Source organism: Trichoplusia ni, chromosome 24 (assembly GCF_003590095.1).
Source record: "Trichoplusia ni isolate ovarian cell line Hi5 chromosome 24, tn1, whole genome shotgun sequence".
Classification (NCBI taxonomy): domain Eukaryota; kingdom Metazoa; phylum Arthropoda; class Insecta; order Lepidoptera; family Noctuidae; genus Trichoplusia; species Trichoplusia ni.
In genome coordinates, this window is record NC_039501.1 from 2,968,236 (window position 1) to 2,983,020 (window position 14,785).

At 36.4% G+C, this 14,785-nt stretch overlaps 3 protein-coding genes across 3 annotated transcripts; all 3 read left to right on the top strand.

Moving 5' to 3' along the window:
* The first annotated feature begins 65 nt into the window (after positions 1–65).
* On the top strand, positions 66–7,201 carry LOC113505191. Its single transcript, XM_026887779.1, has 4 exons — positions 66–523; positions 1,030–1,263; positions 6,135–6,278; positions 6,656–7,201. Exons 1-4 carry the CDS (start codon positions 476–478, stop codon positions 7,199–7,201), a joined length of 972 nt encoding a protein of 323 aa, XP_026743580.1. The 5' UTR covers positions 66–475.
* Positions 7,202–8,023: 822 nt separating this feature from the next.
* Positions 8,024–8,744, top strand: LOC113505073 (uncharacterized protein PF07_0086-like). Its single transcript, XM_026887580.1, has 2 exons — positions 8,024–8,084; positions 8,385–8,744. The coding sequence occupies exons 1-2, from the start codon at positions 8,046–8,048 to the stop codon at positions 8,739–8,741; spliced, it is 396 nt and encodes a 131-aa protein (XP_026743381.1). The 5' UTR covers positions 8,024–8,045; the 3' UTR covers positions 8,742–8,744.
* A 1,155-nt stretch (positions 8,745–9,899) lies between these two features.
* LOC113505055 lies at positions 9,900–14,401 on the top strand. The gene is made up of 2 exons (XM_026887562.1): positions 9,900–10,124; positions 13,898–14,401. The coding sequence occupies exons 1-2, from the start codon at positions 9,900–9,902 to the stop codon at positions 14,315–14,317; spliced, it is 645 nt and encodes a 214-aa protein (XP_026743363.1). The 3' UTR covers positions 14,318–14,401.
* Positions 14,402–14,785: the final 384 nt, after the last annotated feature.

Consider the following 14,785-nt stretch of genomic DNA (forward strand, 5'->3'; position numbering starts at 1 on the left):
AAATTTATTATATCGATAAATAAATCAATGAACTAAGACAACACCACTATTGTTGCTATTGAGAAAGAAGATATTCAGTGCTCTGAATATTACAAGTCTAACCTTACTTAAAGAAGATGTTAGTAGGCGGTTAGTAAACGTCAAAATCTGAATTGCAGCGTCCGCGCGTTCCTACGTTCAAACTATAAAACCAAATAAATATTGTACATTTCAGAAACAGATTAAATAGCGGTTACATAAATCCGTTAGCCAACGCACGTGCGTCATACAAACAATGTCACTCGACCAGTTTCACTCCGTAAGAAATATCAATTAAGTTGAGAGTCACAACGAAAATGCATTTTAATTGATTAACGCGTTCATTAAACAGTTACTCGTCATATTAGTTCTGGTATCAAAACTAGTTATTTTGAAACCAATGGATGGAGGAAACATTTAAAATGTGGCTCTTATAAATACACTGAATTCATGTAAAATGCCACGAAATTACTTTTGCGTGGTTTTCTTAATTCTCATTAGTCGTGTAAGTATGTATCATTTTTCATATTCTTTGGGCAGTTGTTAATAATGAAATGGTTAAGTTAGAATGATTTTAAAACGCCTTGGTTTGTAATTAATTAAAGTTTTGAGATTACGTTGTTCGATCGTGGATAATCTGCGCGATTAACTTTTAATTTTAAAAACATGTTTTTAATTAAAAAAATAATTATTTATCGATAATATATTTTGATTTCTGTTCAATGAAAAAGGTTTTCTCAGAAGTTATAGTAAGATAGTATTAAAAGTAGGCAGCATTTATTTTTATATTTAATGTTAATTATAACGACGTGTCGTAGAGTAAAAAATATATAATTACAATTACGAAAGTTGAAACTTCAACATAGCAATCAATATCAAGACAAAAAATTAATAAGGTCATTTCAAAATCTCAAATTTGTCCAGGCCATTCTAGAGCCCAATATCAATATTCGCATGTAAGCCCATCAAACCCTAGAGAACCGCCTCTACATATACCCCTGCTTCCCCCAGGCTCATGGAGATATTGAAGACGAGATCCACAGCGTCTTCAAAAACAACACCACTAGGAATGAATTCGCGAACCTTCTCCACTCCCTCATCAAGCTGAACGAGCAGCGCGTCACCGTTCTGCAGAAGCTGTACAAGCTTGAGGATTATGGAGTCCTGTCAGAGGTCCTGAGGTCTGGGAATGGACGAACCGAGAATGAAAAGCTGAGGAACCTGTTCCTCGTCGTCCTTGCCAAGGTATAGTCGATTTAATTCATATTTGCGCGCGTCGTCTTGTGTGGGCAGCCCTTGTGACATAGTGATGTTGTGTACTAACACAGCTGTCATTTGTGTTTCACTGTCACACAAAATAAAGCTTCCATAATAAGCAATCGCACGCACACATAGCGCCGCGCGTACAAATGCGCGAACAGCAAAAATTGAACTATCTTTATTATGGTTAGGGAGAAATCTATATATTATGTATCATAGGTAGCCCTACTTAGCTGCAAACGTTTAGACTGGAAGCCGAACCGTATATATGGGAAGAGGCTAGAATCATGATAGGCAGCCCTAGCCAAGTGCGATTTCATAAACGTCAAATGTGTGGAAATGACATTTCGTTTCTGAGTAACCTGTCATTTCAAGGCATTCGAGCAAATTATGACATTAACGATTGTAGACATGAAAGTTGATTAAACGGAATTGTTACATTGAAATTTCGGATGATGATGTGCCTCCATTTAATACTGTAGATAAAAAGTTTTATTTGAATTGTCCTAATTAACTTGCAAGCTCTCAAAGTACCTATTGCAGTTGAAGGAGCACGTCTCTGATTGAGCGTGTCTTTCTAAAGCTCCAGTTACAATACTAATTGTTAAAGCTAAGCTAAAAGGTGGCGATAGAACCTCTGATTTAGTTCTAGACTTAATCCGAGTACTTATTACTCTAATTTATTTAGCCCACGAATGAATATGTCTGACCTGATGGAATTGGCTTGGGATAGCTTACGTATGATCTTGACAACTTCAGCAACGCGTCGAAAGACTCGAGTCTGTTTAAAAATCTATACTAATATATAAAGCTGAAGAGTTTGTTTGTTTGAAAATTCTTTTTGTGTTGAATAGACCATTCATCGAGGAAGGCTTTAGGCTATAAACTATCACCCTGCGACTAATAGGAGCGAAGATACAACGGGAAATGTGAAAAAAAAATAGGGCAGGTTTAAATCATGACTTATATCTTCTACCCAAGGGGACGAAGTCGCGGGCAACAGCTAGTTAGATTAAATGAACTGACCTGAATCCCCAATGCTCACAAAAACTAAGATGGGTCATATATGGATATGTTAAAATTCTTGTGTACACTGCCAGCTCTACATATACTGGACACAGTATGGTGGGAGAGAGTCGGCACCATATCTCATTTCCACCTCTATTTTTCACGCCAGCAATTTTCCTAGTTGTAATTACTTAACTACTTAAATTTAAACAATATCAGTTTTCGAATGGGAAAATAATTCTATTTTATGAATAGGTTGCAGCAATAAAGCGTTGTTTTTTGAGGAATCCCTGTTAAGTCTTCTAATTCTCATAGTCCATAGGAGAAGTTCGACCATTCCAAACCTAAGTGATCTCTTCCATTTTCCAATTTCTTTTTTCCATTCTAACTGCATTTCTGTCATAGACTCCCGAGTATCGTCGCGGCCACCAGCGCAGAGGAAGGAAATATGAAGAATAAAGCTTTTAATATATTAAAGATCATTATTCTCTGAAGAAACTTCAATTTTCTTTTATTTTCTTGTCTTTCGAACCTTAACCTCTGTCCTTCATCATTGAGAAACTGTAGTATCGTAACATAGTCGTTAAGTAAAAATGATATAGTATTCTAAATCTGTTGTCCATCGTGATAAAACTTATGTAGACGTAAATATAACGCTCCAATACGAAAAGTTTATATGTCTAGAAATAACTGACTAAAACGGCTTAATTTAACCACAATAAATAATACAACGTTTATTGAAAAAAAAACACTACGATACTCAATCAATATACTCTTGGAAATAAACAACTTCCTATAAGAAAAAAATTTTTGCTTCGATACCGATACTAAATTTAATTTTGTGGTCTGACCAATTTACCTTTAAGAATTAACTCTTCTGTTTAAGCAAGTTGTTAATTTCCCAAAGCGAAAGACATACCTAAAATAATTTCGGCGATTTTTAAAAACACGCATTAAGTTAAAACCCACGAAACTCTTCTTTCATAATAAAGTAGGTTATGTTTTACAGAACCATTCAGTGCCATCAAGATTCCTAAGAAGTTTTATGGAACAGAAAAAAGCAGGTTTATTACTAAAAACGACCAAGCACACAACAACTGCACATATTAAAACTAAAGCGCATAGCAGACCCTCAAATCTACGACGCGATTTAGAACAGGACAGTCTCTCATATAACACAACAGACAGACAAAATGACATCAATCTCATTAAAAACAATTTGGAACTCGTATTTGGTAATCTAATTCATCCAAAGGCCGATAACAAAAGATTCCAAGTCGAAGGCAGGCCCAAAGAAATAACACCGTCCGATAGATTTGAGGACAGTGATCGTGCAAATAAATATTCCAAATTCAACGAAATGCACCATCGTTATAAAAACTCGGGAGATGAAGGATCCCGTGAATACAAGGAACATAATGAACGCCATGTACCTAGCCCAGATAGGGAACGAAATGAACACCGGTTACCTAACCTAGAAAGGGAACATAATGAGCATCGTCTTCCTAACCTAGAAAGGGAACATAATGACCATCGTCTTCCTAACCTAGAAAGGGAACAAAATGAAAAACGTCTTTCTAACCTAGAAAGGGAATCAAATGAACACCGTTTACCCAACCTACCAAAGCAACAAAATGAACGTCACGTACCTACCCTACCGAGGGAGCAAAATGAACACCATTTACCTAACCTACCAAGGCAACTTAACGAGTACCAAGTACCAAACCTATCAAGGGAGCACAGTGAACGACATGTTCCTAATCTATCAATGGAACCAAATGAACATCGTGTACCTAATATACCGAGGGAACAAAATGAACACCGAGAACCTAAAATATTGAGAAAACCTACAGAACACAGTTTCGAGCCAAGCAATGATGACAGTCATGACAGATTGATGAAGAGAGACAAAGATAATGTTAAACCTGTAAATATAATGAATTTTAATCCAGTTCGGGAATCATTCGTTATGAATGACGATGGACCAAAACGTCTCCAACACCCTAGCCGTGAAGGGTTTGACGGGCGACCTCCCAATAGTAAAAAAGTTGACGTTAACGTCAAAGATAACATACACATCCAAGAAATGTCTCTTGAAAACCCCACGATGGAATTAGATGGTTTGGATGGAGTGGATTATGGTAACATGCCGAAAATAAACGTTGACATCTTCGGGAATGGAAGGACCCATTCCAAATCGGAATCTGATGATGCAGATGCCGATGATAATTCCTTCCTCCAATCCAACATAGGAAGACAGCGGAAGATCACCATCCTACCTGTAGAATCAAGAAAGAATTTACAAAAGTGTCTCGGTAAAAAAGCAACGAAAATATGTGGTAAATCGTGCATAAGTGCTTATAAAAACGTTTGTACTAGACTCAAATGTACATCAAGATCAAAAAAGGCGTTGAAAAAAGAATGTAAAAGATCTTGCAAAAAGTCATTCGCGACGAGTAAATATAGTAGCGAAGAAGACTAGAAATATATAAATTAAATAAAACGTAATCCTATAAATTCGGAATCTACAGAAATTTTGAGCTGTGATCACAACTGCCTTACAACTGTTTAGAGAACATAAGAGTGCGTCGATTTTTAGCACGCCATGGTTTCTTTAGATAACGAGTTTATACGAAAATTATGTATAAAGCTAAATTTAATGTATATAATATAATAGATATATCATCTTTTTTAATATAGAAGACTGTACGTATATTTATTTTGACCGGTTAAAATAAATTTTCATAAAATAATAGACATGTTTTAATTGAAGTCCCATCTCTAACTAAAACTACTATCAGCCTCTTTTGCATCTTAATATACATAATTAAGCGTCATGTTGTTTGTTCAATACTAAAACTACTAAACCGATTTTAATTAAGTTTTTTTTCTATTTGATCCATCCTGAATAAAGATTAGCTTACGTCTTATTTTAGGCGGTACGAAATTATCGCCTAAAATGAGACGAATGAGAGCAAACGATCATCACACAAACATTTGTTCCGGGTGAGAATCGAACCCACGACCTCTGGTATAGCATTCAGGGACACTAACCACTACACCAACAGGCCTTTCAAATAAGATTTTAAGAGTAAGAAGTTGTTTTCGCCTTAAGATTACATGACCGCACGTTGTAACAATAAAATGAAACTATAAAACAAAATAGTAAAATACATATAAATTATTATTCGTAATGTAAAATGGAATTGACAAATTTATGAAATACGTTAATAATATTTACTTTCATACGTAAAATGTGATTGTTGCCATGAATACTATTATACATTATTTAATGTTGCTTTACGTCGTAAGTAGGAGCTTAAATTTATTTCCCAGATAAAATTCTAAATTAAAAATTGACGGTACAGAGTCGAGTGGTTGACGTGACTGTATGTAGCTAAGTGCGGGTTCAATCCCCGCGTAGAACATGCATTTGTGTAATCCACGCATGGATCCTTGTCCTGAATGGGATGGGATGGAGACCCTGGATGTCTTTGTGCATGTGACTTGAATGTTTGTGAAACACCCCGCGGCAAAAGGATTAAAAAAGAAATTTCTTGCATCAGTCGTTTTAAAATAAAATTTTAAGGGCACCTTTCACCAGCTCTTAAAGTAATATTATTCACACTTCCAAAACTGCAGCGTCACAAAGTCTATCTTTGAGAAGTGGTGATAATGTACGCCGTCATGAGGCATAAATTGAAGACGTCATAGATTTTCTTTTATCTCTTCCCTCGTTCAGCCGTTCACACACCTGAAGGGGTACACACCTGTATAACCTAGTGTTTGCAAACCCAACCCATCAGGTCATCCATCCTACCCTCACTAATCAGTTTGTATCATTTCAGGTAGGACTAGAAATAAAGCAGATAAGCGGACTGCACACGACAATATCAATGCCAGAAGTCAGGGCTGAAGCTGACCAGTCAGAACAGAGTGATACCGAGGTAGCTGACGATGTGTATGAATTGCTGGGTCTAGTTGTACTGGACGTAAGGCTCTACTTTTAAACTATCGCTCTTCATTTTAATTTAAAGAACTTATTCGAACAAGTAATTAATGGCTAGACGTTTTGACAAGTTATAAGATTGGGTTTAATATAGCCTCGTAAAGTAAGAATGTTGGAATAGTAGAAGCAGGATGGCGCATTACAGTATAGCGGTGTCTCTCTTCCAACTGGTATCATAGTGAGAGAAAAGACAAGGAATTAGTTGAGAACCAGTCTCTCATGAATTATTCGTGCTTTTAGTGATTAGCAATATCCCTCTCTTTTTTTATAACAAAGGAAATACTTAAAATCTAAACGATAAACTTTAAAAAAGATGAATATTATTTTATAATTTTAAATTTTAAATCTTTTTTTTTTCAGTACGACACATTAACAAGGAGGCAAGTCGAACAACCTATCGTAATACCGAAACAAGATAAACCAAATCTAAGATCACGCAAACACAAGAAAAGTTCACACCATTCGAAGAGCAAAAAGAAATCTAAGAAATCAAAAAAATCAAACACCTGGGAAAAACCTAGCAAAACAAAAACAAGCACAATTCATGAAGACAGCAAATCGAGTAAACCTATTATAAGCGATGATGATGATGATGAACATAATATCTACAATAAAGGTCCTAAAGATAAGGTTGAAGTGCCAACCGATAAATCTCCCCTAAGAGTGGGAGATGGTTCATTAGAATACGAGAATTCCAAAATGCTCAGGAGCAATTGCTTGTCAGACACGGAGAAACAGATGCAGAAGTGTTTGAGAGCTTGTAATAGGACACACGAGGACGTTTGCGATCGGTTAAAATGCTCGGCGCGTTCAAAAAGAGCGTTGGCTAAGGAGTGCAAGAACAATTGTAAGAATGTATTCGATCCCAGAGTGTGTTACCGACGGTATCTGGGGATACAGAAGTGATAGGATTAAATAAATATATCACAATTGTTTTTTGGTACTTTATTGTTGTTTCTTTTCATAAACAGCCTAAAGAAATGCTATCCTCATTACTAAGTATAGTTTTCCACAACTTCCACGCAACGCCATCTAGTTTAAAACTAAGCGAAGCTCATATTCTGAGCACTAGACAACTGATAAACATACTTATATAACTTTAGATGCATATATATTATAGATAAATAACTCTCATACACGTTCCTGGGTGGAAATCGAACCCACGACCTCCGCAGTCAGGGCCACTAAACCAACAAGCCGGTCGTAGTCACCTTGTGTAGCCGGTGTCGTAGGGGGTCTCAGCTGTAGCTGGGCTAGGCCTATCCTGACAGTCTGGGTTTTTTTACCAACCATGTTGCTTCCAGTCTTACCAGCAGTGTTTTACAAGATGAACCTACACTGCCTAACTGAACTCCGAGACTAGACTAGTCTACTTAACAAACTTTCTAGATTCTGACTACTCATAACGACTGTCATATATGTACAAATTACAGCCGGGTCCCATGATTTAACGTGCCTCTCTTAGCACGGCGGAAAATCATTATTAAATAGATTATTTTTTATAAATGTTAATTACTAGAAAGTTGCGAATATCCTCTTGAAAAAGGCAAAATCCTGGTTAAATACTTAAACTTAACTTAAATTGACCTCGAAAAGATTTTCCCATCTTTCAATTACAATATACCCAAATGATAGCAACCCCAAAATAAGAAATATATTGAGCCATGCCATAAAAACATTTTTACGAATAATAAAAATTATATGTGTGGACGGTAGCAATAGTATTGTTTCCGCTTTTTATTTACTTAAAATGAATTTTCATATCGTGATAATAACGCTAACCTATTTTGTGAGTAGAATTTACTGAAGTTGATTTAAAAGATTTTTGTCCTTTCCTATACTTTTCACTTACCTGACCTCGTAAATCGTCGTAATCTTATGCATATATTTTCGACCCATTAATCTTCAAATTAAATCTAGATGAGGCTAGCACAGGACCGTAGAAAATGGCACGAAAAAGGGAAGGCCTATGCCCAGCAGTGAATGACAAACACCAACAACAAACCCTCAAAAAGCATTTTTAAAACAATATAAAACTACTGTTAAAAATTTTTCAAGCATCTCTTAAGGAACAAAAATTTTCTTTCAGGTCGCTTCAGAAGGGAAACTTCGATCCGAAAGTACAGATATATCTGATGGTGACAGCAAACAACAACTTTCGGTGGACGAAGACTCAACTGAGTCAGATTCTGAAGAAGAAATAACTAAGAGAAGTCATGTCCATAAGCATCTTCCTAGAGCAGAGTTAGAAACGCGGCGCTGGCATCGAAGCTGTTTCCGAAAAGCGGGGAAAACGTGCACTAAAGCTTGTTCAAAGGCCTTTAAGCTGGTGTGCAAGAAGCGAAAATGCTCAAAACGGTTTAAGAAGGTCATGAAGAAAGAATGCAGGAAAAGCTGTATCAAGAACTTCGAGTTTGACAAGGAGAGACCGGGCTACGAAGAATAGTCGGACAGTTAGGGATAGGATTTTTTTGTGGATGGAGATTCTTTGTCAACTATTCGAGAAATCTTGACTTTCTGAGTTTAGAGACGTGATTTACCGTCGTTATCTCTGATAGGGACAACCGCCACATGAAATTCAGAATCATCCATTGCCTAACACTTTATAAAACCTTGATAGTATTATTTTTAGTTGTAAAATAGATCTGTAAAATAAAATGTTTGACAAAAATGCATACTTTTATTTGCCTTATGATTTGTACAACTATTTCACAAATAACATGATGATTCATGATTCCTATTTACAACATCGAGAAGTGATAGCTGAGAGCTCCAAATATTAGTTTATTCTTGGACTTTTACTTATTTTTCCATACTGTTTAGCACGCCATTAAAACTAGATTACATTTACTGATAATCAACGCATTTCTGCACGAATAGCCTAGTTGTAAAATTCACCACACCAAACCCAATTTGTATGCTTTGCAAATGCTTAATCTAAGTCTGTTAATATTTGTAAGAAACCCGGCGATACCAGGATTCAACTCTTTACTGCGAGAGATTTTTGTACTGTTTACTGCTAAAATGAAATCAGTTCATCGCATTGCAGAGAATCTGCTATCTATTATAATAAATACGATCGCATCGGAAATGTATCGACCACAGAACTGGGAGCAATTATTCGTCGCCGTGAAATATTCATCAACCAGTTAATAGGAAAAATAATTGGAAACCGTCATGGTACAGAACTGCAAGATAGTCGATGTTTAACTACTGATATGGATTTACTTGTAATTGTACATTTACTCTTTTATATTGTAAGTTTGTTTCGGATAATTTTGCCATATTTTGCAATTCAATTTATTTTTAGAATCATAAGAGACTAGCTAGACTGCTAGACTAACTAGCAAAACGATAACAAATCTGTGAATGATATTTTTTAAACGAAGATATCGTTTTCCATTGCTCTTTCCAAGAATTGTAATAAGGTATTCTTTCGGACTCAAGATATAAAAGATCATTCCCAGAATTTGATATCCGTACTTCATCATTTCAGTTTATAACCATAGCAGCAGGAGACACACCATGCCTTAATGTTACTGCCTTGTTGTGTCCTGTTAATACCCTATTGAATATAATATTCTTGGTTAACACCCAGAGGAATATGGGAATATTAAGATTCTTGTCTAGTAAACCACTGAACTCCTTAATCCACTTCCAAAAGCATGAATCAAAATTTCTAGTACTTAGTATTCAAACCATCTGTGGACTCTTTCAGATTGTTATAGATGCAAAGGACTTTCTAAGGACGGGCAGTGGTAACGACATTAAGATTTCGGAGAATACTTCTGATGAAGATGGCGATGTCTTGGGTCTACTTATAGTAGAAGTAAGTTTACGATAGCTTAAGTACTTGTAGTTACTTGTGGTTGTGTTGTTCACCTAGCATATTGGTGAGACTTTACAAGCGTTCCGTCAGAGCAAAAGATGAAAACTAACTGTTAACAACGTAACGTTTACAAAGGGCTTGCCGGGCTTCAACTTATTACATTACTAGTAAGCTTATTAAGGTAAAAGGCACAAGCACAGGGGGTAAAACCACAGGGCCGAAATTCTGCTATTTATAACGGTCGATGAATGAATGAAATTTGGCCTATAATGACAATTCTCGTAAGTATTTTTCTAAACAATAATTGGAAATTTAGTGCAGGACGGTATACTCAAGGTCAGTACAATTAACTTAGAATTATTCACATCATCATCGGCCTAGCCTTTTCCCAACCATGTTGGGGTCGGCTTCCAGTCTAACCGGTTTCAGCTGAGTCGGTCTAACTCCCAATTGCTGTTCTGCTGCTGCAACTTGCCATGCATTCATCGGCCATTGTAAAATAGCAGAATCGGGGCCCTGGACTGGATCTAAGTTAAATTAAGATCAATGTAACCTCATATAAACTAGTAGAGAAAGGAAAGCAGTAGGACTTCTGTTCGGCTTGTTCTAATGTAAATTGGATGTTATAATATCTGGAACCCAATCCTAAAATATGATTGACGTTTTCACAGCACAATCAACACAGCAAAGAAGAAATAGACTCTAATTACGGCGCGAATGGGAATTTGAAGGTGTGGTCAGAACTATCAGACTCTTCGGAAACCGATTCATCAGGCGATACAAACTCTGATGAGTATCAGGACTCGGAGTCATACGATACCGACAGCGAATCAAATTACTATCACCCGGAGGACTATGAAGAAAATATGAGCACAGAGCTTGCTACCCTATCTGAGACTCAGCCCGCAATCTTACGCAAAGCGTGGAGGTCTTGCCAGAAAAAAGCCGCTAAAATTTGCAGAAAGGCCTGCGTAGCTGCGTACAAGGAGGCTTGTGATGTCTGTTCGTGCAAATCCAAGATGAGAAAGTCAATGAAGAAGGGGTGTAAAAGGAATTGTAAAGATTCCTTTTATTAGTTTCTGAGTCAAATGTGGGAGTGTTACATGTGTACCTGTATTGTTGCATATACTTTCTCTAATGGAATTATTGAGGTTGGATACCGATATATTCAGTGTGCATTCGGAAGTTTAAGATTGCTCCACTTATCTATAAAATAAAATTAGTCACTAAATCCAGAAGCCGAATCAAAAGCGCTCATTTATTATGCAAAGAGATTTGGCAAGCCAAGGAGTTTGACTACTCACTTAAAAATATGAAGATGTTTTTTATTTTTTGATGTTCAGTAGTAGTGTAGTGGCAAATAGGGTACTTGAGTAATTATCATGTCAAGCTTTTGTGTAACATGTTTCCATAATGCCTAGTTGCCTTAAATTATGTTAAGTAGTACGAAATACCCTATACTACATGTATACTCGATCTGACGTGAAATTTGTAAATTCAATCCCACCAAAAACATAAATGTAGAAATTGGGACCCAAGTTCAATACAAAAATCAGGCCCAAGTTCTATGCCAAATCGTAATATGTATTTAGAGGAACAAATTATTTTATGAACAAGTAATAAACTCTATTTCTTGGTTTTTATTAGAAAAGCCTATAAAAAAAAAATACAGCGAAATTTTTATTAGAATTATTATGTTAAATAATAATATAAAATGACTTATATTAGGCAATAAAGACTGGCCAAGTCAAATCTTATTTTCTTGAAGAAATATTTAATTTACGTTTTTGGTGGATTTTCATTGCTTTCTGTAAAGAAAACTAGCAAGGTATTGGGATTAAATGATTGAGAGTTGTAAAGTGCATACTGCAAGTTTTATTTATGGCGACCCCACTTATTTTAGGACGTTTTTTTTATTTTTTTCCCACACTTACAACTACCGAGCTGGATTCCAAGTTTAACTCTTCTAGGTCCTTGGGAGGTAGGTTCTGTTTAGGTACCTACTATATTCAGTCAGATAGGTTACAGTAAAAGAATTCCTTGATAGATCGAACAATTTCACGAATTATTGCAGAATCGCGCAGCGTCTGTAGTTTGATTGTAAGTTTTATTATCAATTAAGGTAATCATTACTTTATTTTAAGCGCCAAGGTAGAGTTTTAGTATGATTCAACTTTAGGAAGAAATTGGTTGTGTTTTACCAGAGGACTTTCACAAATTACTATCTACTTTTATATTAAACGATCGCTAACATTTGAACAGTATTTTAGGACAAAAAAATAACTGCCAAAATGAAATCCGACCAGATGATCTGCTCGTATTCGAATAAATACGATGTCATCGGAAACGTATCGACCACAGAACTGGGAGCAATTATTCGTCGCCGTGAAATATTCATCAACCAGTTAATAGGAAAAATAATTGGAAACCGTCATGGTGCAGAACTGCAAGATAGTCGATGTTTAACTACTGACATGGATTTACTTGTAGTTGTACATTTACTCTTTTCCATAGTAAGTTTTGTTTCGATTTAATATTCAATTGTTTCTTCAAATAGCTTGTTTAACATTATAAATACCAGACTCTTGCGAGGCAGGCACAAAGGGCACTACTTTGGAAGATCCCTTCAGTGTATTTTTTACTGCAAGCTAGGCATCTCTGAAAGAATCCAAGTATCATAGTTAGGGGGATGAGTGGACCAGGCCAATGCCCAACATAAACCTTTAGATGATAATAAATTAGAATAAGGTAATGTTGATGTTCCTCCTGCCAGAAATCGTCATCAGGTATTATTCTGAGAATCTTAGAGAAAATTCTAAAGTTTTGATTTCCGTATTAAGGATTTTCGTAACAGTACCTACCTGACAACATACCACCTCTTTAAATAATGGTAATGGATCTCACTTCTATACATGCCTGTAAGATGTGGTTGGTGGCAGTCGCTCAGAACAATACGACAAACTAACTATTAAGATAAAATGAGTAGATTACTCTACTCCTTTGCCCGTTTCCAAAAGGGTGAATCAAATTATCTAGAACTTACTAAACAATCCATCTGTGGACTCTTTCAGATTGTTATAGATGCAAAGGACTTTCTAAGGACGGGCAGCGGTAGTGACATCAATATTCCGGAGAATACTTCGGATGAAGATGGCTCCGATGTGGTGGCTCTAGTTATTGTAGAAGTAAGTTTAAAGCAGCAAGGACTATCGGCACAAATGCTGCTGATTTTGTATGAAGTCCATCCAAAGGTTGTCTGTAAAAGATCGGTCTTAGCGATAAGACCGCCCATTGTGCCACCTTGTAACAATATTTTCTTTGTCAAATCCTGTAATTGTGGTGTGCAATGAACAAAATTGTATTCTATAACCACTCTTCTGTGGTTTTGTAAATGCTCCGTTTTGGCGTTAGGGAGTATCGATGCTATACAGCGTCACGCTAGAATGGTGACATTAATGATGTCACAATTCTTGAGCGTCACTTCTGAGTAAAGATCGCTCTTGCTTGATTGCTCACCAGCGTGTTATCAGCTCCCCAATGTTTTAATGGAACATTATGAAGCATGGATGAATATTTTGATATAAAGTTGCAGTTTATCATATTAAGTAGATACTTACCAATAGTATTTAGTCAGTGATAATTAGGAGTTGGAAAAACATATCTTCACTTGCGACTTGTGAAATTTCAAAATTGAATTTAGAAAGATTACACTACTATAAGAGGCACTGGCGGATAACTTATAACTTCTTAAAAGATGTGCGTCTTTTTTGCAGCACAATCAAAACTCTAAAGAAAAAATCTCTTCAACTCTCCTCGACTCCAATTACGGTGTGGATGGCAACTTGAAGGTGTGGTCAGAGCTATCAGACTCTTCGGAAACCGATTCATCAGGCGATACAAACTCTGACGAATATCCGGACTCGGAGTCATACGATACCGACAGCGAATCAAATTACTATCACCCGGAGGACTATGAAGAAAATATGAGTACAGAGGTTGCAACCCTATCTGAAAGCCAGCCCGCAATCTTACGAAAAGCGTGGAAGTCATGTTTGAAGAAAGCGGCTAAAGTGTGCAAAAAGGCCTGTGTAGCCACTTATAAGAATGCTTGTGATGGTTCTTCCTGCAAATCCAAGTTTAAAAAGTCAATGAAGAAGGGATGTAAAAGATATTGTAAAGATTCGTTTGTTTAATTCCAGAGTCAAATGGAGGCGGTGTTGTGAAATTTTATGTAGGAATTACTTGTATAGCTATGTTGTTCTAATTGAATTATTGAGGTAGGTTAGGTACGCACTTGTATAGTTATTCAGTGTGAGATTTAAAATAACATGTTTTCGACACTTTTCCATGAAAGAGGTTGTTAAATCCAGAAAAAATCCCAAGCCCTTATTAATGGTGCAGAGATTTGAGAAGCCAAAGAGTTTGAGAACTAAAAAAATGTTTAAAATATTTGTTTACTTTTAATTTCATGAGTAGTTAGTGACCGAGGTAGCGGAGGTAGATGAATAAGCGCGTAGGCCTAGCCATAACCAGATAAGGTATAGTTACCGGCACGGAACTTGAGGGCTGACCTTCACCAGCGCAGATGTAATTTTTTGGGTCCCTTTTGCGGTATGAAGTGAGGCCCGCAGCGCATCGCGTCATAACCGTTACTCGTGATT

What these genes read in the sequence shown, in the direction of transcription:
- LOC113505191 (XM_026887779.1), top strand. Translation starts at nt 476, where the DNA reads ATGCCACGAAATTACTTTTGCGTGGTTTTCTTAATTCTCATTAGTCGT. An exon ending in TCCTCGTCGTCCTTGCCAAG is followed by an intron (nt 1,264 to 6,134) that starts GTATAGTCGATT and finishes GTATCATTTCAG; the next exon opens with GTAGGACTAGAAATAAAGCA. An exon ending in TGGGTCTAGTTGTACTGGAC is followed by an intron (nt 6,279 to 6,655) that starts GTAAGGCTCTAC and finishes TTTTTTTTTCAG; the next exon opens with TACGACACATTAACAAGGAG.
- LOC113505073 (XM_026887580.1), top strand. Translation starts at nt 8,046, where the DNA reads ATGAATTTTCATATCGTGATAATAACGCTAACCTATTTT. An exon ending in TAATAACGCTAACCTATTTT is followed by an intron (nt 8,085 to 8,384) that starts GTGAGTAGAATT and finishes ATTTTCTTTCAG; the next exon opens with GTCGCTTCAGAAGGGAAACT.
- LOC113505055 (XM_026887562.1), top strand. Translation starts at nt 9,900, where the DNA reads ATGGGAATATTAAGATTCTTGTCTAGTAAACCACTGAACTCCTTAATC. An exon ending in TGGGTCTACTTATAGTAGAA is followed by an intron (nt 10,125 to 13,897) that starts GTAAGTTTACGA and finishes TCTTTTTTGCAG; the next exon opens with CACAATCAAAACTCTAAAGA.